Raw genomic sequence first — 22,906 nt, 5'->3', positions numbered from 1 at the left:
TTCTGTTGTTGATTTGGTTTCTGCTAGTGTGATCAAGGACACCCCAGAGTGCTCCAAATTTCCCACCTCAGCATTGGGTTATTTACCTCAACACACGGGCCTTGACATTTGGTGCCTTTGGGTGCCTTTTGCAAGCACCAGTGACCGCAAAGTTTTCACCTATCTTTGGAATCCTTGATGCCCCAGTGCTTCTTTAGTATTTTGTCAAAAGGCCAAATCTACTGTTTAGGAATACTCTTTTTTGAGAAAGACCCACTGCTTAGTACGTACAAATAAATATTTAGAGTCTTACAGAGACAAAAAAAAGTCTTCACCTGAAGGCGAGGCATCTCACATATCAACTCAAGGGAGAAGCCAAATAACTTTTTCTTTCATATCAAAGAATTATGATTTTAAAATAAAGGATTTAATATAAGCTACTGAGCACTTTTTGTTTGGACAAGAGGATGAAAGATAAGGACATAATAAAACTGCTCAAGCCCCACAAAATTGAAGTTACCAGATAGGTTTGGAAGAAACTCTTGAAATCAGAAGAGGGTAGATACAGATGTTTAAATGAGCCAATTTTCAGGCCCATCACTAACCATACAAGTATCTCTACCTTCTATTGTGTTTTGTTCCTGACCTGTTTTTACTCGGACTCTATCTTTTCTTAATGTTAACCTGTTAGCTCTATACATGGACCTTTGGACTTGGTTTTTCCCTTGTAACTCCTCCTTACTTTGCCCTTAGCCTTTCTTCAATAGATACTCACTTGGATTTAACCTGCCTGAATTATCCAATTTAGACTATCTTTGGTAAATCTTTCAATCTGCCCTCTCTTGACCTAGTGTCAACCTCTTGGAACTTAATTTCTGTCACTGGGCATCCACAGTGTATTCACATATGCCGTGAATTAATTATTAACAGGAGTGAACTGAATGGCTTAATTTTTTCTGTTCTTCCATTCAGTCATTAAACATTTATTGAACACCTACTGTATGCTGGAGATAATGCTGAGCACTAGGGATGTAGAAATAAACAAAGATAGGTATGCTTCCTCCTCCATTGGAATTCACAACCTAGCGGAGGGGAAACATGTTACACAAATAATCACACAAATAAACATATGATTAAAACTGTGGTAAGTACCATGAAAGAAAACAATAACAAGAGCATAGGGCCTGTGTACAGGAGACTTAATTTTCACCGAAGAAACAGAGAAGGCCTATGTGAACTACTAATACTCATATTTGAACTTTGAACTCTGAAGTGACAGCTGAGGTTGATGATTTTTTAAAATTGGGTGAGTAAAAGATCACCAATTATTCAATAATTGTAGAAAATAAATGTAGACATTGTCCAATGTTTATTATTTTTCAGGTGTATTACATTAATTTTTATAAAGAAAATAAAAAGACTCTAAGGTTTAAACATTACATTCTTATTTACCTTAGTTTAATTAAAGTACTTAATAAGAATCTATAGTTCATAGAAAGACACTTATAAGATAAGATAGCTATTTTAACAGTAAGTTTTTGGGTTAAGATTAAAAATAATTTAAAACACTGCTGGAAAAAATATGACATTTTGTGGTGTCATGGAAGTAAAATGATGTATAAATTATCTTCTGTCTCTATTTCTATGATTACTTCAGTATGTATGCACAGCACATAGGTTCAGGAAGGTCCATGGAAGAATCACATCACGGGAAGGTGGTGTTTAAAGCTGTCTTCTAGCAGTCTAGCTACTGCCTCTGAGGTTACTGAGGAGTTTCCATTTTTTGTCTTACATGCAAGTAAACGTCAGGAGTCCTGTCTTTCATCAGTCAGAGTGCCTTTAATTTTCTGGGGACCAGTGATAGCTTTTAACTTTGATTCTTGGTTACAGTGAAAATGGCCACGAGTAATGAAGTTTTACATAGAGGGCTTATTTTATGAACAAAGGAGGTAAGGAAATTGATACGAGTTTGGCAGACAGGTTATGAGGATCATCTGAAATGTAAAAGGCTTTGAATTTTTTTTAAAGTTAATACATTAAAATATTGGCCTAGGGTGGGTGGAGTAGACTTAGCAACAGGTAGGAATGGAGAGAAAGGGACATGGAGTTGTCTGAATGTCTCAATGTCTGCAGCTGGGGGTAAAGAAAATTAACTAATTGGGATCCATTTTGAGTTGTTAGCAAAGCTAGTTACTAATCAAGATGCTTTGATGTGATGAACACGTCCACTTATTCAAATACAGGATTCCTGGACCAGCTTTCTTCATATAGGGTACCATCCAAATGAATACTGGGTAAGTTATTCATAAAATGAAACAGATCTGATGTTCTACGTAAATATGTTCATATATGATTTCCCTTCACGTCTTAGAAGAAAGAGGTCTAAGAAAATTCTCTACTTTTAAAGCAGAAACGAAAGAGTGCAGAAAGTTTTTATGCTTGTCTATACTGAGTGAAATCTCTGGGATTTTTCCGACTGGTGGTGGAGGGAGGGGATATTTCTCTTTCTTCTGGATTGCTCAGCTCAGCTAGAAAATGGATTGTGACCACATTTGCTGCCATGTGCAGGAAGCCCTGGCAGAGAGAGGGTAGAGAAGAGAGGGCAGGGTTAGAGAGACCCTGATGAGTCCCTGGGTCCATCACCCCCAGGGCTAACTCTGCCCCTGCTGGCTCCCAAGGCTTTAGAATATTCCCTACTTTTAGCCATTTTGATCAGAGTGTCTATTGCCTGCAAGTTTATTGTCCTTCTTACTTAAAACCCTTTTGTGTCACTGTAAGGCATGAGTAGTTTCTTCTGTTAAGGTTAAAATGCCACATTATGCATACAGACATGAGGAAATGCCAGTATTTTTATGTATAAACAGCTGTAGCCACTGCATTAAAAGCAGAAAAACTAGACATTTAATTGTGAATTTGCTAACCGTTCTTCCAGAATGTCCACATTAGCTATTAACTAAAATATGAAGTGCCTCAATGCCTAAATGAAGGTGATAGAAAAAAGAAAAGTAATGAGACAAGAAACAGCTTACTGTTGTTTTGAAATATGGGCTCTGGAGTTATAGGAAGTAATCCAAAGTGTGGGTTCAGTCATGTATGCACAAATGCTTTTTTAATTTTCCTCAGGTTTTCTGTTGTTCTAGGACCCTTCTAGTTATTGTCGTAGAGAAGGATTCATCCTGTGATGCTTAATTTTTTGTGTCAGGTTGGCTGGGCCACAGTGCTCAGATATTTGTTCAAACATTATTCTGGTTGCTTCTTTGAGGATGTATTTTGAGTGAGACTAAAATTTAAATCAGCAGACTTTGAATAAAGCCTATTGCTGTCCATAATGTGGGTGGGCCTCATCCAATCAGTTGAAGGCCTGAAAAGAACAAAAAGATAGACCTCATCCAGGCAAGAGGGAATTCTGTCAGCAGATGGCAATTCTTCCCTGGGACTCTAGCCACTGGCCTACCTCATTAGATTTGGGGCTTGCTAAGCCTCTACAACTGTGTGAGTCAATTTCTTAAAATAAATCTTTCTCTATCTCTATCACTCTCTCCTGCCCCCTTTGGGGAACCCTGACTAATACACAGGCTGACCTATTATAATTAAAATTTTAGAAGCAGACTGAAGAAAGCCAGGCACACAGTGCCCCTTAAAATTTGCCTAGATTAGGCTGACTTCCTTCTGACTATGCTACCTTATCATCCATAGAGACTTACGGAAACACATTTTCACCTACTTCTTTCTATTTTAGTAAAGACAGGTTTAAAAACTGCCTAAATACTTAAACATATCTCAAATAAGATATACATCTAAGCCTTCTCTTCACATATTTGATATACATATTTGAAATTCAACAATTAAATATAACATTCCAAACCCTGATATTGTTTAGGTACATGTGACGGATTACTGCTTTAGGGATTTACTGAGTCCCTTATTCTTGTTATATAATCATGAGAAATATTATTGCAGCTGAATGCCAAATAAATTAACAGCAGCTCTCTCTGCTAAGCTCTCTCTGTTTGCAAAGATTAAATATAATTCAGGGGTTCCACTTTCTTACTAGCAGTGGTTTAAGACAGAGTGTGGTCACACAGCTAAGGGAATAAAGGACACAGCCCAATTAGCTGTGGCAGACAAAGGCAGTTTCCAGAAGTGACAGATTGGCCTCTGCCATTTGTGTCTAGGGCTTACAATCCCACAGACTTGCCTGCTCCCCAAGGACATAACTGTGAACACTTCAGAGGATAGTGGGATAGTTTGTTGTTTTGCCATTTTTTAAAATAAAATGGTGTGGCAATTGAGAATCCCAAATCATTTAAATTCCCTCGATAACAGGTTACGGACTGAGTTGCATCCCTTTGAAATTCATGTTGGAGCCCTAATCCCCAATGTCACTGTATATGGAGATGGGGTCTATAAGGAGGTAATCAACATTAAGGGAGGCCATTGGGTAAGACCCTAATCTCATGGAGCTGCTGTCCTGATAAAAGGGACAGACACCATAGCTCTCTGCCACGTGAGGACAGAGCAAGAAGACAGCTGCGTATAAGCCAGGAAGAGAGCTGTCACCAAAATCCAACTTAATCTGGGACTTCTAGTCTCCAGAACTTTGAGTAAATAAATTCCCATTATGTAAGCCATTTGGAGCATTTTGTTATGGTAGCTTGAGCAGACTAATATATACCACTTAACACAATTATGTGGCTATATATGTATAGACATTTGTCTGCTTGCTCAAGGTATACACTGTCATTAGATCATGAGCTATGAGCGCAAGGTCATGTCTGTCCCATTTATCGTCTAAACACCAGTAAAAGCCTAGCACAGAGACCTGTTAAATCTACTGATTGAATGGCTCATTCCAGTTACTAACCAAATATGAGCTAAATTAGCAGTGGTCATAATTCTAAAAAAGAAACCAGTATGTGGCTTAGAGTCCTATAACCTTCTATGTAAAATGACACTTGTGAAGATTCTAGAAAATTCAACATGTTTGAATATGAGAAGCTATATATATCCAAAGGTGAAAAAAAAAAAATCAGCATTCTCCAATTGTTGAAAACAAGGGCATGCATGAAAACAAGGGCAAAAACTTTCTTTTTTCTCTGGTAATTTTCGAGTTAGGGAGCTCTGCTTTAGGCCCTGTGGTTCTACCATTATTGATTTACAGGAAACTCTACCACAACCAAGACAAATAGAGCTTAGTAGTTCCATCTCTACAGCATTTCACCTTGCCAGGCCTGGTGTTTTCCCATTGTTAAGTGAAGCACAGCAATGCCAAGTAATGCTTTTCAAGCGTTCAGAAAGCACGATGCCGTGTGAAACACTGTCAAAATAACAATACCGGATGGCGTTAAGAAGACAGTGTAAATGATGGCTCTCTTATCTTTCAGTCCTATCTGCCCATCCATATGCTTTCTCTTTCCGAGTCAGAGCATATCTCAGTTGGTGTCTGTTGGGAAAACTTGACACAAAGGAAGGTATCATGAAAAGTAATTCTTCAAAATTCAGAAGTAGTGATAGGTGGCTAAATGTGCTTTTGGAGAGCTGATTGCAGCTCTGGATGCTGTTCCACAGCACAAAGCCAGTCCCTAGTGCCCTCAGGCTGTGCTGTGTGCAGAGGATGGAAGGAACTGCATGAGGCCCGTCACAGGAGAGCAGGGCCAACAGGCCTGCTTTGGTCTGGCTTTGCCTCTTTCTCTCAGAGAGCCCCTGGGAGCCACAGCTTTGGAGCACGGCATCTGAGCAGGTTTTGTGGCACTCTTCCCTTGGCTTCTTTATCCTGACATCAAGGTAAACTGCCTTAAAAGAAATGAAAAGTACTTGGATCACACTGGGGCCTCTGAACATGATATTTCTAGGGATAGAGGAAAAAGACCACAAGAAATAAGACTAAAAAAAAAAAGTGTTTAGTGCCTATAGCAGGGACATACACCCTGGAAAGCCCTAATGCTACATAAGGAAACAGCCATAAAAGGGAAGGTCTTAAACTTCTGGAATGCTTTAATTCATTGGTGCCCGTCATGGGCTATGTCCTCAAGCCAGAAATTCTGATATGCATCAAGTGTTCTTCACGAAATGAATAAAAATGCCTTCTATGTGTCTGTGTTACTTAAATAAATATGTAGGTACTATCGCTATGTATTTTCAGGAGATTATTTACAATGTCACTGAATTCTGGATAGGTTTCTTTTTGTTTGTTTGTTATGTATTCTCTCATGTAACAGATACCAAATGAACAAACAACCACTATCTTACGGTTGTGTCACAAAATTCTGGTGTTAAAAGGGGGTCCTCATGCAAACTCTGTAGTCCTACATCTTTATGATGTCCCTTTTCCTTCAGAATTTTCTCTAAAAATGCCCTTCTCTCATCAACATCACTTTTTCCAAGATAATCTCCATCTGTGTTTCCTCATCCTCCGGGTGCTGAAAGAGAAGCCTTTCTCTGTTGATGACCCTTCTTTCCAATGGAGAGAGGAGGTATCCTTGGCATCTTTGCCCCATCAGGGACACTTGCATGCCTTGGGACCTGTGCATGCTGGAAAACCACATGCTGGAGAACCGGGATGGTTCCACTTGCTCAGGAGAGATGGACTGACGGAAGACCAGGGTTTGAGCTCCCAGATTTCCTTCTAGCCAAGGAACAAGGAAGAGCAGGGAAGATGCTAGAATATATTCCAGGAAGTGGGAGAAAATTTTTTATGACTGGCATCCTCCTATGGCGTCCTCCTATGGTGTGCAACTTATTACCGAGATCAGCACAGCAAAGGTGGATTTTACCTTCCGTGTTTTATGTGGGTTTCTCATTCTGGATGACTTCTTAATGTCCACTTCAGTGGTATTTACACATCCAGGCTAGAAATGGAAAAACAGAGAGACAAAGGAATCTTTGGGGGTGAGGTTTTTGATTCATGCATTAATGACTTGCCATCCACAACCTGAACAAAAGCTGTGATGACACAGGTCTCTGGAAGTTCTTTCTAAATGGCCACAGCCACCCATCAATGGAGCCAGTAAAAAAAAAATATAGTACACTCTCACTCCTTGCACATAAAGGACTTCAGATACCATTCTTGAATATATTCCAGAGAAACAGGGACAAGAAATGCACAGGCTCTGCCTTTGAAAGTGGGTATTGACATTAGTAGGGGCTAATCCAACAGACTGGGAGCAAGGGTGTCCAGAGACCAAGCGGCTGATGGCCCAGCTGGTACCCACAGACAGCCCTGCTCAGAGTACTCCTCTATGTGAGGTGACACTGTTAAAATGGCTGTTTGCTTCCCAAGTTGGAAAACTACAATTAGTTGACCCAGCTCAAATCCCAGGTGAATTTTTTTTGCAATGATTCGTGAAATTGGGGGACTAGGAATATTTGTTTTCCATACACAGAATAGGATTGTGGTCAGCCTGTTACTGGTTCTCTGACAATCTCAGGAGCATCATTTTGCCAGACTTACTGTTCTGTTGCACAGAAACAGAGAACTGTAAACCTTCTTTTGTATTTAGAGGAGGAGAGGGGTTGAGGGAGGGAGTAAGAAAAGAGGGAGAGGATGGGGCTGAGGAGGAAGGAGAGGGAGAAAAGGAAGGGGAGGAGGGAGAGGGAAGGGAGAGGTAGTGGGAGGAAAAAGAGAAGAAAGGAGATTCAAGAATACAGGGGACCTTATATCTGGAAAGGTCCTTAGATATCACTTAGTCTTTAGAAGTGATTGGAAGGAAGCATTTTTGTGGGTTGTGTTTCCCTAACTTTCAAGTTTTGGTACCAGATATAGGGATCTCTGGTACTAGTATAAGAAGTATCATGTTGTATAACTCTGTGCAGTTTCTCTGTTTTTTCCCACAGAATGTAAGATCGTTAAACATGAGATATACTTGAAAGTGATTATAGAGAAACTATGAATGTGGAAAAAGACTTTTGCACAGTTGGGATGTTATGGGGGGAGGAGGGGCAAAAAGGCAGCAATGATGTGATTCTGGAAATAAGCTGTTCTCCACACTCACTGGCAGGCAAGGGGTTTCCCTTTTGGTTTAATGAAGACTTGCATACAGGAATTTCCTTGAAGAACCCTCTCCTGATAGCACAGCCATTGGGAAGAAGCTCCACCATAATAGTGTAAAGGATAAAAAAGTAAGTAAAGAAAGCCCTTTTTCTTGATTTTTTTCCACATAGGTTGCATGTGAAATATATATACTACAGACACACAAATACACACATGCATGTGCATGCACACACACACACTGCACTAAAAATGAATAAATCACAAATTTGGTTTGCATATATAGATATGCATATATATATATATATATATATATATGCAAACCAAATTTGCATATATATATATATATATATATATATATATATATATATATATATAAACCATGATCTGCTTGGCAGTAAGGAGGAAAAACACCCACATGGGTGGGATGTAGTTACTAATTGACACTGAGTAACTCACTTTAGCTACCTCACCATACTGATCAATGTCTGATATTCTGACTTAATTTTTCTGTGGCTACTAGCAGCATAAGTATTTTTCAAGAGACCCCAGTGAGTTTGATATGCAGCCAGAATTCACAACCACTGATAACAAAGATAACAAAGATAATGGTTCAAAACTATTAAAGTAATATTAAAGTGTTTTCATTTCCTATTCAATTTCCATTTCCTTGAAGCCTTCCACCTGTAAGGTTCGGTCCATTAGGAAGACGAGGCACTGAAATTCTTTATGCTCTTATTGATTCATGGCAAGACAGATCATAGAAATCTTCTTCTAGGGGTGCCTGGGTGGCTCAGTCAGTTGAGTGTCTGATTTCGGGTCAGGTCATGATCTCATGGTCCGTGAGTTCAGCCCCGCGTTGGGCTCTGTGCTGATGGCTCAGAGCCTGGAGCCTGTTTCAGATTCTGTGTCTCCCTCTCTCTCTGACCCTCCCCCGTTCATGCTCTGTCTCTCTCTGTCTCAAAAATAAATAAACGTTAAAAAAAAATTAAAAAAAAAAAGAAAAAAAAAAAGAAATCTTCTTCTATATGTTAAAGGGTGGGAATAGTAAGGGCATGCCCTTCCATGACCTGGAGAAAGACAGACCATTTATTATTTATTTAATAAATATTTATTTCTGATATTGTGATAAATTTTGTGATAAATAGTGACATACAAGGACAAAGGGATGATCTTCTAATATAGTAAGCATGATAAGTATGTGAATCATCACACTGTAGGAGCACAGGACTGGAGAGAAGTTTGGCCAAGGCATTATGCAACAGAACATTTCATATATCCATTGTTATGTACATCCTCTTGGCTCTCACCAACATGGCTGAAATATATTTATTTATCATTTGAGCAAATTTGATCCCAATAAGACCATGCTGTCTTCGGTTATTTAATTTCTTTCTTTTAGTTTTAGAGAGAGACAGTGTGCAAGTGGAGGAGAGGGCCAGAGGGAGAGAGAGAGAGAGAGAGAGAGAGAGAGAGAGAGAGAGAGAGAGAATCCCAAGCATGGTGCCCGATGAGGGGCTCAATCCCATGACTCTGGGATCAGGACCTGAGCCAAAACAGGAGTCAGATGCTCAAATGACTGAGCCACCTAGGTGCCCATCTTTGGTTATTTTAATATATAAAATGTACCACTAGCTGGCACCAGATCCACATGAAATGTTATGGCTAAATTGGTTTTCTGCACTACTAAGCATAGCTTCCCAATAAAATACAAATAACATCACCATTACCAAGTAAGCACTCAATAAAAATGTTCAAACATGTACTACTGGCCAGATATAATATTAAATTCATAGTATTGTTCAATTTAAGGAATAATGAAATAATATTTACACTGACCTAGAAAAGAATCATAAATTATTTCTAGTGATTCAAAGATAAATTTATTTTCAATAGAATTAAGCTGTGTTGTGACATTGCTGTAACACTATTTATTAAAAAGTACAATTGAATTCCTTGGAATCCATTCCTGAAGGAGCAAAAGGATCATATTATTGAGAAATATTACTGCCATAGTGTACATGTAAGTGTCTCAACGAGTTGCAAAACAGAGATGAAATTTTGGTTTCATCATTGATGAAACCATCATTTTACTTAAAACAATCTGAAAATCATTTAGTTCCTGTCATGCAAAATGACATTATTGTAGCAGAAGGCACACTATGCTCAGGATAACTGGGGAAACTTAAGGACTCTTCAGTGAAGAGAGTAATGGAGAACCACTTTCTTTAATTCAGTCCCAGTAGCTGAAGTGAAATTTTCTGAAGTGATTAAAACAATGTCCTAAATGACAAATAAATGGAGAGTTAAGAATAAGGTGCCAAATAGAACTGATAATATCCATATTCCTGGAAATTAAAAAAAAAGACATGATTCTGGGAAAATCAAGACTTTGAATGTTGAAATATTTGTCTTTTTGTAACACAGTACAAGGTTTAAAAGTTCAATTTGCAATGTATTTTACCTCAATGAAAATGATTCTCTCCTTATCCTCATAAAAAGTGGTTATAGATTTTAGAGTGATCAATCTCAGGATACTTTTTTAAACATTCAATTGAAGCTTTTATTTCTGTTCTTGGGCCAACAGGGCTTACTAAATGCTACACACAAAGGAAGTTGTTTAAGGTAACTACACTAGAATTCCTTTCATTCACCCTTTCATTCATCTGATTATTACTTAATCTTATTTGCTGGACACAGATTCTGGATTATGTAATCCTGCTTCAGTGTAGGCTATGAACAAATTCTGAGAGTCCACAAACAGAAGGAAGGCTCCTGCATCAGAGGGGAGGGAAATGTACCAAGATGCTTGGAGCTGTGGAAAGTGGTCAGGTCAGGTAGAAATTATAGCCCATGGTAAGGACTTTGATTTAAGTCTAAACATAAGGGGATGTCATAAGGGAAGTGACTTAATATGATTTATATTTTTAAAAACTCAATCTCTGTAGGGCACCTGGGTGTCTCTGTCAGTTGGGCGTCTAACTTCGGCTCAGGTCATGATCTCACAGTTCATGAGTTTGAGCCCTGAGTCGGGCTCTGGGTTGACAGCTCAGAGACTGGAGCCTGCTTTGGATTCTGCATCCCCCTCTCTCTCTCTGACCCTCCCTGGCTCACACTCTGTCTTTCTCTCAAAAATAAATAAACATTAAAAAAATTAAAAAAATAATCTCTGAGCCTGGAGCCTGCTTCAGATTCTGTTTCCCTCTCTCTCTGCCCCTCCCCTGCTCACTCTCTGTCTCTCTCTGCCTCTCAAAAAAAAAAAAAAGATGTATATATATACACCTATATTTATATGTATTTATATATTATACATATAAATAATATATATTCATATATATAACATATATATTATATATAACATATATAATATATATTATATATAATATATAAACTCACTATGGTTTCACAAAAAAATAACTCAAAATGGATCATAAACCTTAATGTGAAATGCTAAACTATAACCCCCCCGGAAGATAGCATAGGAGAAAATCTAGGTGATCCTGAGTTTGGTGATGACTTTTTAAACATGACACTAAAAGCACCATACATTAGAGAAATCAATGATACACTGGATTTCATTAAAATTAAAAACTTATGCTCTGTGAAAGACAAGCCAGATTGGGGGAAAAAAAAAACATAACACTTGCAAATGGTACATCTGATGAAGGACTGTTATCCCAAATATACAAAGAACTCTTAAAACTCAACAATAAGAAAAAAAACCTCAACAATAAGAAAATGAACAACCTAATTTAAAGGTGGGTAAAAGTATCCACATATGAGTGAAGACATATGGTATCTGTCTTTCTCTTCCTGATTTATTTCACTTAGCATAACACTCCAATTCCATCCACGTTGCTACAAATGGCCAGATTTCATTCTTTCTCATTGCCAAGTAGTATTCCATTGTATATATAAAACACATCTTCTTTATCCACTCATCATTTGATGGACATTTAGGTTCTTTCCATAATTTGGCTATTGTTGAAAGTGCTGCTATAAACATTGGGGTAAAAGTGCCCCTATGCATCAGCACTCCTTTATCCCTTGGGTAAATTCCTAGCAGTGCTATTGCTGGGTCATAAGGTAGATCTATTTTTAATTTTTTGAGGAACCTCCACACTATTTTCCAGAGTGGCTGCACCAGTTTGCATTCCCACCAACAGTGCAAGAGGTTTCCCATTTCTCCACATCCTCTCCAGCATCTATAGGCTCCTGATTTGTTCATTTTAGTCACTCTGACTGGCGTTGAGGTGGTATATCATATGTGGATCCTGAGAAACTTCACAGAAGACCAGGGGGGAGGGGAAGGGGAAAAAAGTTGCAGAGAGGGAAGGAGGTAAATCATAAGAGACTCTTAAATACTGAGAACAAAGTGAGGGTTGATGGGGCGTGGGGGAGAGGGGAAAGTGGGTGTGGGCATTGAGGAGGGCACCTGTTGGGATGAGCACTGGGTGTTGAAACCAATTTGACAATAAATTATATATAAAAAATAAATAAATAAAGATGGATAAAAGGTCTGAACAGACACCTCACTGAAGAAGATACACAGATGACAAATGAGCGTAAGAAAAGATGCTGTACGTCATGTGTCATTAGAGAATTGCAAATTCAAACAATTAAATACCACTACACGCTTATTAGAATAGCCAAGATCCACAGCCCTGACAACATCAAATATTACAGGGCATGTGAAGCAACAAGAACTCCTATTCCTTGCTGGTGGGAATGCAAAATGGTACAGCCCAGTAGTGAAAGCCTTGACGGGTTTGTTTTTGTTTTTGTTTTTGTTTTTGTTTTTGTTTTTTACCTTTTTGTAATTCAAGTGCCTGATTTAGGCATTGATGAGTGAGCAACGATTTCAAAGAGGAACCCACTTCAAATAATAAAGAAGCAGTTTGTCTCCAACACAGATGCTCCTTTGTTTTGGAGATCTTGGTTGGTTTCAATACTGATCATCTTGGCTACTTGTTTTTATTTTATTTTTGTTCTTTCTCTTCCAGTGTTTAAATTTCCACTCTTATGTTTTAAATTCACCAATAAAGAGTGAGCCCATGAAACCCTAGGTCCCCAACCTCAACCCCAAGAAAAGCAGTACTCTGGGGCTCATGCGCTCTCCCCTCTCCTCAACTTTATTATGTGGCCCCAGATGTGCTATGTAATTACTTTTTTCTGTAAGTTGTAAAGCATTATTTTTTTCAAAGTTTCCTGATAATTGTTGTGGAAGGGCAACTTGCAGAAGAACCACATAAGAGCCACATCATTGATCCAACCATAACACTGGTTATTGATAGGCTGAGACCAACACAAAACAAGCCACTCTGGAAGACAGTATGGCAGTTTCTTACAAAACTAAACATACTTTCACCATTTGATCCAGCAATTGTATTCCTTAGTATTTATCCAAAAGAGTTGAAAAATTGTGTTCCCACAAAAGCCTGCACATGGATGTTTATTGCAGGTTTAGTCACCATAACTGCCAAAATGTGGCATCCTTCAGTAGGTGAATGGATAAATAAACTGTGGTATGGAACACCATGGAATATTATTTATGGATGAAAAGAAATAAGCAAACCATGAAAAGACATGGAGGGCCTTAAATGCCTACTATGAAGTGAAAGAAGTCAGTCTGAAAAGGCTACACTGTATGATTCCAACTATACGACATTCTGGAAAAGGCAAAACTATGGAAACAATAAAAAGATCAGTGGTTTCCAGGGGTTAGGGAGAGGGATGGATGACTTAGGCAGATCACAGAAAATTTTTACGGTGGTGAAACTGTTCAGTATGATACTATAACGGTGGATACATGTCATTATACATTTGTTTAAAGCCATAGAATGCACAACACCATTACATTAGAGTGAACCCCAATGTAAATTATGGACTCTGGGTGACGATGATGTGTCTGTGCAGGCTCTCTGATAGCAACAGAGGTACCACCCTGGGGAGGGATGCATTTTGAAGTCAGAATCAACACAACTTGCTGATGAATTGGGTTAAGGAGCATGGTGAGGCAAAAGAGTCAACAATGACTCCTAGTTATTGGCAACTGGGTGACGTGGTGCCATTTATTGAGACGAGGAAGGCTGGGAGAGGAACAAATGTAAACAAAGAGAGAAATCAGGGATGGCTCCTGGATTTCATTTACACACAATTTTAGTATTTTTACTGAATTCTCCAACTAGAATACAGCTCTTTATGCAGTCATTGTCAAGGTTCATGGCTCAGAACACTTCAACATTAATGCTTATACAATAATCTGTCCCTGGCCGGCCACATCCTTTTGTGTCTTTGACTTTTTAGGTGCATATCATTGAGTGTGCAAAACCAATGTCTGATAGTCAGTTATGGAAAACCTGGTGGAGTGGCATCCCATTACTCAGAGCCTCTACTACATTTCTCTAAATTCTTCTCCAGTGCATCCTACCACACTCTCTTAATCTGCTCTGGTTGAAATCATACCACTTCTACTTAATATCTAGTAACTGTCTGTTCATCCTTCTGTGATAGTCCCTTTTTATAGACTAGCAGCTGCCATGCAGACAAGTACAGCCAGATTGTCACAGTTCTCAACAAGCTACCAAGAGGACCCTAATGAGTGAGCTTGCTATGGCTTCTCTGTGATCACAGGCATTGTTCATGTTTCATGTCCAGTTTTTAGACATTTAAAATATTTCTAGCTAGAATTTCTTTGGAATAAAAAAAAATCACTGGGTAGAGGCTGAGTTGTCATACTTACCTTGAATAAAATATGAGCTCCTTCAGGAAGTGACAAAAGCCTGAGGCAGGTATGCATGGGTCTACCACTCATACAAGTGATTGATCTCCCTCATGTCCTATGATTTTTTTCTTCACAAAATGCTGGTTGCAATTTGAGGGCATGGAAAGATTTTTAGTTGGGGAATGAAAAAGACCCCTCTTAGACTGAACACACACACTCCAACTTACTGTGCACTAGGAAGTCCTGGGTTCGCACCAAGGGCGTTTTCATAACCTACAGCTAACTGGCATTTGGGATGGCATTATGTTGCTGTCCTTCTGGGATCTCAGTCATGGGAGGGTGAGTAGCAACATGATTTTGGGATTCCTCGTCCATAAGCTTAATATCATCAAATGTCTTCACTTTTTTTTTTTTTTTTACTTTAACTCCTCATGTGTTTGTTGAATGTAGGCATGAAGGAAATAAACCTAAACCAGATCTCTGATGGCAATGGAAATTTCCCCAGCATAAAAGCTAAGAGCTGAGAAGTAGGAAAATGGATCACTTAACTGAATTGGTGAAAACAATTTTGCAGGTAATACTATTGTTGGTCTTGACGATTTAATGGTGTGCTGTAACTGGTGAACAGAACCAAATAAAATTCCTCATAATATAAATAACTCACCAAAAAATAACTAAAACTCCTAAGTAGTACAAATAAGTAACTTCAAAAGGCTTACAATAATTGTTGCAACAAATGACAATGGGACAACTAGAAAATAACAACTTCATGAAAATCAGTGGATATTGGAATTGGCCTTGAATTCAATAGCCTTGAATTACAAAGGATATGGGAGAGTCTTAAGTCATATGTTCCCAAATGGAAAAGAGGCATATTTCCCTCTCTGGACCAGATACATAGAGAAAGGCTGTCTTTACACACAACTCAGCTCAGCAAGACCTCTATAAAGATGAATTTCAAAGACACACTCTGTTGCATTAAACTTGATTTCCAAAGGTAGGAAAAGATAAGTATTTTATTTATCTAGTGGTGTCAGAAAAGAGAGGTTCACGTAAAGTTATTTTGCAGATTAAATATTTATCACTAAGAGCCAAAACTCAATTTTATTTTCACCATTGGAAAAAAAGATATTCTAAAATAATTCCCACACATACCTAGATTCTTGCACAATTATATCCAAAGCAATGCAATCTTTTCTTGTTGATTCAAGGTCATTATTGAGAACTACACTTACTGTGCCATCCTTAAGACAGCAATGCCTGTGAGGCTGGATGGCCTTAACTCTTAATGGCTTTTGAGCTTTCATGACATTTTAGGTCATTTTTTGAATGCCTCTGCCTTCTGCCAGTCAGTTGTCAATTTTGCTGCTCTCAGTGTCCTTCCTCCCAGCACCAACCCATCATCCTCTAATCTGTTACTTGGATTCTGACAGAGGTCAGGAAAGCAGAAAAATGCTTCTTGAACAGTGTCTCATATTTTTGCAAATGAGCCAACCAAAGCACCTGAGTTAGAGTGTGGGTGTTTTTAACAATTTCTTTGGCTAAAATTTTTGGAGTTTAGTCTTGGCTAAGTTTTAGGTAGAATTAGGTTTTTGGATATGTGAGGAAGGAAATGCAAGTTGTGACAAAGGGAATGTAGGTAACTTCTCATATCTTTCAGAAAACTTATCAGGACATAAATATCTACAGGCTAATTAAGTGGATCAGAGTAGATGACATGAAAACTTTTTCTGGAGTTCTGAGATACGGGGACTTCACACAGAAGGGGAGCTGGCAATTCATTCTGTGCTCAGGGGCGGGAGGAGAAGTGCAGTGAGACACTGGGCAGTGCCCTACAGGAGTGTCTGCCCCAAATCCTGCAAGTGAACAATCATGCCCCTGCTCTACCAAACACTGGTGGGAGAAGCCTTCCAGACACAGTCCTAGTTTTAGTTCAGTTGCTCAGAAAAGACACTGACCAGCCCTGAGCTCCTCCTAGCCTCCCCATTCCATTCCTCATTGCCTTTGCAGCAAAGGCCATATCCATCCACCAGGGTGTTCATGCTATGATCTGGCAGTCGTCAGCCACAGCTTGCTTTCCCTTCCTTCCCACATTTCATTCAACAGCAAGTGTTGTGCACTTTACTCCAAACACATCCTGAATTTATCTGCTCCCCCTCGTGCCAAAATCCTGGTCCAAGCTGCCATTATCTCCCACCTGGACTATCTCAGCAGACTTTTGATTTGTCTTCATCAATCCTTTCTTGCTTTTTACACTCTACACCCAAGTTGTTCTCTGCACTGAAGCCAGACTGACCTTTCAATACTGTAGCCATGTCACCACTCTCCTCTTCAAGCCTCTTCTTATCACATTTCAGATAGAAGGCAAACCCTTTCCCATGTTCTACCAGGTGCTACATAAATGGCCTCTGTCTGCCTTTCCAACTCTGTTTGGTGTCTCTTTGCCTCTGCTCACTTCAGTCCAACCTTATCCACCTCCCTCCTATTCCTTATATGTGTCAGGTTCTTCCCTTTGGACTGGCTGCTACTTCTTTCCACAAGTATTGTGTAGCTGGCCCCTTGCCATTTGGGTCCGACATAATGCTTCCAATCATATCACCTTGTTTTTATTTATAGCACTTGCCTCTACATGTAATGTTCTTATATATTATCTTTGTTTATTCTTTCTCTATCAAAATGTAAGCTCCTCAAATATAGAGGCTTTGCCTGTCATGTTTAATGCCATTATTTTTTTTCTGTTATGTAGTAGGTGCTTAATGAATATGTAATGAATAAATCAATGAATGAATGAGAGAAATCATACATTTTACATAATAGTTATTTCTGAACACTACTCATGCTAAAAAGATGAAATGGGTTTTATTTACTGTGTTTTGGTATATGTGTGTGTATGCTCAAGCATATTTGTACCTATAACTTAAATCCCAGACCAATTGGTCATAAATTATCATTATTATCTTACATTATGAACAGGAAACATATTGTCTAATTCTTCAGTTAGGCTTCAAAGAAACATTTGTTTCAAGAAAATTTAGCTCAAATATTTTTTTCTCTTGAAATATAAGTAGCCCATTGACTGATAAGTATATATGGCTAATGGTATATTGCTTCCAGATTTTATGGGGGTTGAATACTTAAAAAGCAGGAGGACACTGGGAACTTACAAAGGCTCAGTTTTAGAGAAGGCAATATGAGCAAACTCCTCTGCCCCTGAATTTACAATTTCCATTCAAACTGTCTCCATTTTGACCTACAGTCTTCAAGGACAAATAAAACTTGTGCCCCTGTCCATTTTCCCTACCTGGATGTTTAAGGCACAGTGCAGTTAAGATGAAACAACTTAGCTATAGGGCATAATAGCACAGCTCATGAGTCAGTTTTTGGTTTTCCAAAGCTTGTGGGTTTCTAACAATATAAAGTCACCCAATCCATAAAAATGGGATGTCTTTCCATTTGTTTGTGCCTTGTTTAATTTTTTATCAGTATTTTGTAGTTTTCAATATACAAGTCTTTTACCTCATTATTTAAGTTTATTCCTAAGTAATTTGTTCTTTTTATGTGTCCTGTTGTAAATGGGATTACTTTCCTAATTTCCTCTATAGATAGTTTGTTGTTAAATATTGGAACCTTTGCACACTATTGTTGGGAATGCAAAATGGTGCTGCCATTATGGAAAATAGTATGGACATTTCTCTAAAAATTAAAAACACAATTGCCAGAAGACCCAGCAATCCCACTTCTGAGTATTTGTTTTAAACAACTGAAATCAGAATCTCTAAGAGATAGAAGCACTCTCATGTTTAACTGCAATACTACTCACGATGGTCAAGATGTGGAAACAACCTAAATGTTCCTTGACAAAGAAAGGATAAATAAACTGTGGTAAATGCATACAATAGAATACTATTCAGTCTCAACAGAAGGAAGAAAGAAAGAAAGAAAGAAAGAAAGAAAGAAAGAAAGAAAGAAAGAAAATCCCACAATATGTAAGAACATGGATGAACTTTCAGGTCATGGTGCTAAGTTAAATAAGCTGACAACCTAGAAGAAATGGATAAATTCCTAGAAACATACAATCTTCCAAAACTGAACCAGGAAGAAATAGAAAATCTGAATATACCGATTACAAGTAATGAAACAGAATCAGTAATCAGAAAACTATGAAAAAATAATAGTACAGGACCAGATGGATCCACAAGTGGATTCTACCACACATTTAAATAAGAAATAATACCTATTCTCCTCAAACTATTCCAAAAAACAGAAAAGAAAGCAAAACTTCCAAATATATTCTATGAGGCCAGGATTTTCCTGACACCAAAAGTACACAAAGTCATCACACACACACAAAAATCTATAGGCCAACAACCCTGATGAACATAGATTCAAAACTCCTCAACAAAGTATTAGCAACTACATAAAATACATTAAAAAATTATTCATCGCAATAATGTAGGATTTATTCCTCGGATGCTATGATGGTTCAATATTCACAAAAATCAATCACATCACATACCATGTCAAGAAAACAAAGGAAAAAAACTCATATGATAATTTTAATAGATGCAGAAAAGAGCATTTAACAAGATTCAACATTCATTCATGATAAATAGTACTGGAAGTCGTAGCCACAGCCATCAGACACAAGAGATGAGAGACAGCCATATTGGTAAAGAAAGAAGCTAAACTGTCACTATTTGCAAATGACATGATGCTATACATAGAAAATCCTGAAGATTCCACCAATAAACTACTAGAAATTACAAATAAATTCAGTAAAGTTGCAGGATACAAAATTACAAATTGGTAGCATCTCTAAACACTAACAATGAAGTCGAGAAAGAGAAATTTAAGAAACAACACCATTTACAATTGCAGCCAAAAGATTAAAATACCTACAAATAAACATAACCAAACAGGTGAAAGACCTATACTGTGAAAACTATATAACACTGATAAAAGAAGTTACAGATGACACAAATGGAAAGATATCCCATGCTCATGGATTAGAAGAATTCATATTGTCAAAACATCTGTATTACCCAAAGGAATCTATAGATTCAATGCAATCCCTATCAAAAGGCCAACAGCACTTAAAAAAAAATACAACTAGAACAAATCATCCCAAAATTTACAGGGAACCACAGTAGATCTCAAATAGTCAAAGCAGTCCTGAGAAAAAAAGAACAAAGTATAATAACTCCAGATTTCTTTAAAAAAAATTTTTTTTTTAATGTTTATTTATTTTTGAGAGAAAGAGACAGAGCATGAGTGGGAGAGGGGCAGAGAGAAAGGGAGACACAGAACTGGAAGCAGGCTCCGGGCTCTGAGTTGTCAGCACAGAGCCCGACGCGGGGCTCGAACTCACAGACCGTGAGATCATCACCTGAGCCGAAGTCGGACGCTCAACCGACTGAGCCACCCAGGCGCCCCTAAATTTCAAGATATACTACAAAGTTGTAGTAATCAAAAGTATGGTCCTGGCACAAAAATAAACACATAGATCAATGGAACAGAATAGAGACCCCAGAAATAAACCCACATTTATAAGGTCAGTTAATCTATGACAAAGGAGGCAAGAATAGACAATGGGAAAAAGACAGTTTCTTCCATAAATGTTGCTGGGAAAACTGGACAGCTACATGTAAAAGAATGAAATTGGACTACTTTCTTACACCATAAATAAAAATAAATGAAAAATGGATTAAAGAGGTAAACATGAGACCTGAAACCAGAAAAATCTTAGAAGAGAGCACAAACAGTAATTTCTCTGTCATCAGCCATAGCAACATTTTTCTAGATACATGTAAGAAAGGAAATAATAGCAAAAATAAACTATTGGCACTACATCAAAATAAAAAGATTTTGCACAGTAAAGGAAACCATCAAAAAACAAAAAAGTCACCCTACTGAACGGGAGAAGATATTTGCAAATGATATATTCCATAAGGGGTTAATATCATATATATATCTATATATATCTATATCTATCTATCTATATCTATATCTATATCTATATATATATATATATATATATATATATATATCTCATACAACTCAACACCAAGAAATCAAACAATCCTATTTAAAAAAAAAATGGGCAAAGGCCCTGAATAGACATTTTTCCAAAGACATACAGATGGCCAACAGACACATGAAATGTTGCTCAACCTTACTAATCCTCTAAGAAATGCAAATCAAAACCACAATGAAATATCACCTCACATCTGTTAGAACTGCTAAGATAACAAAGACAAGCAAAAACAAGTGTTGGTGAGGATGTAGAGAAAAAGGAACCCTCTTTCACTGGTAGTGGGAATATAAGCTAGTGCAGCCACTGTGGAAAACAGTACGGAGTTTCCTCAAAAAGTTAAAAATAGAACTAACCTATGATCTAGCAATTACTACTGTGTATTTATGCAAAGAATACAAAAACATTATTCAAAGGGATATATGTGCCATGTTTATCTCAGCATTATTTACAGTAGCTAAGACATGGGAACAACATAAGTGTCCATCAATATCCAAATAGATAAGAAAAATATGGAACAATGGAATATTATACAGCCATAAAAACGATGAGATCTTGCCATTTGTGACAACATGCATGAACCTAGAGGGTATGATGCTAAGTGAAATAAGTCAGATTGATAAAGAGAAATACCATATGATTCCACTTATGGAAAAATGAAATGAATAACAAAAAGCAGAATCAGAACTATAAATGCAGAGAACAAACTGATGATTGCCACAGGGGAGGAGAGTGGGTTGGGCAAAATGGGTAAAGGGGAGAGGAAGATGCAGCCCTGCAGTTTTGGAATGATTAAGTCATGGGAATAAAAGACACAACATAAGGAATATAGTGGATCATATTGTAATAGTCATGTAATGGAACAGATGTTAGCTACCTTGTGGTGAACATAGCATAGTGTAGAAACTGTCAAATTACTAAGTTGTACACCTGAAACTGATGTCAACTCTATTCAAAAATTAAATAAATAAATAAATAGATAAATAAGCCAGTTACAGAAAGACAAATACTACATGACTGCACTTTTATGAGGTATCTAGAATAGTAAAATTCACAGAACCCAAAAGTGGGATGATAGTTTCCAAGGGCTGGAGGGAAGTGGAAATAGGGATTTTCTAATTAACAGGTTTATCATTTGAGTTAAGGAAAATGAGTAAGCTGTAGAGATCTGATCTCATGTTAAGTATTCTTACTATAATATAAAATTAAAACAAAATGTGAGTTTTAGGCATAGAATAAAAGAGCTTAATTTCCAAAGGACTCATTCTGTTCTCACTGTTCTTCCTTACTCTGTATTATGGAATTAATGATTAAAACCCCGTAGGAAAAAAATCTAGATTCTAGATGTAAAGCATACAAATAATACAGATAATAAGAACAGTTCTTACATCATGGAATACTTTGTCATTTTCCAGCCATTGTCATTTGAGTTTTGTAAAACATTTTATAAACCACACAGGTTCAGTCATTCTGAAACTAATTTTTACTGAAACAAAACATCAAAGACTTGCACATTAGAAGAAGGCATCAATTTTATCTGGTCAATCCTAGCACCCAATTCAAGATTCCTTCTGAAACAGAAGTCATTCAACCTTAGCTGCTACAAGCATCACACTTTCCCCTAAAATTACCCCATCTATGTACATTCTTTAGAATGTAGAAAATCTTTTAATAAGTCACTTATTGAAAGGGTTATGCTATCTTTTAAAATGTTACTACCACATGAAAAAAGAGAAACAACATGACTACAAAATAGTTAGGATCATGGGCTGTATTAACTCCTGGAAAAGTTAAGTAGCCCCTGGGAGCCTGAGTGTCTCCTACATAGTGGAGGTGAGAGTAATGGTACCAAACTTGCTGTTGTACACAATAATGTGTGTAAGGGGTTAGCATATTCCTGACACACAAAGTACATGGAGCACATGTTAGCTGCTATTATTATTGGAAGTAAAGTTTGACAAACAGAAAATAATTACACAGCAGGAAACTGGGTCTTTCAGACTGTTAGAATTTGAGGAAGTTACCGAATGGAACCAGAAAACAAAACGAACAAACTTTAGCAATTTAAGACCAGATACCATATTTAATCAATAAATGAGTAAGTACCTTTTGGGGACTAATTATAAAGTATTGTGGAGGGAAGAGTGCAGAGAGCTCTGTTCAGTTCAAAATCCTTCAGTTCCAT

At 37.6% G+C, this 22,906-nt stretch overlaps 1 protein-coding gene across 6 annotated transcripts in view; it reads right to left on the bottom strand.

Moving 5' to 3' along the window:
* RGS7 (regulator of G protein signaling 7) overlaps positions 1-22,906 on the bottom strand; it is a 529,525-nt gene that overhangs the window by 34,764 nt on the left and 471,855 nt on the right. For all 6 annotated transcript variants that reach the window (XM_060643375.3, XM_060643377.3, XM_060643378.3 and 3 more), the window contains one exon: positions 6,753-6,827. In XM_060643375.3, coding sequence (XP_060499358.1) covers positions 6,753-6,827 — 75 coding nt within the window. The remainder of the gene's footprint in view (positions 1-6,752; positions 6,828-22,906) is intronic.

Source organism: Panthera onca, chromosome F1 (genome assembly GCF_046562875.1).
Source record: "Panthera onca isolate mPanOnc1 chromosome F1, mPanOnc1 haplotype 2, whole genome shotgun sequence".
In the NCBI taxonomy this organism is placed as follows: domain Eukaryota; kingdom Metazoa; phylum Chordata; class Mammalia; order Carnivora; family Felidae; genus Panthera; species Panthera onca.
Note: the sequence above shows the minus strand (reverse complement) of the source record. Positions and strands in the feature narration are given on the sequence as shown.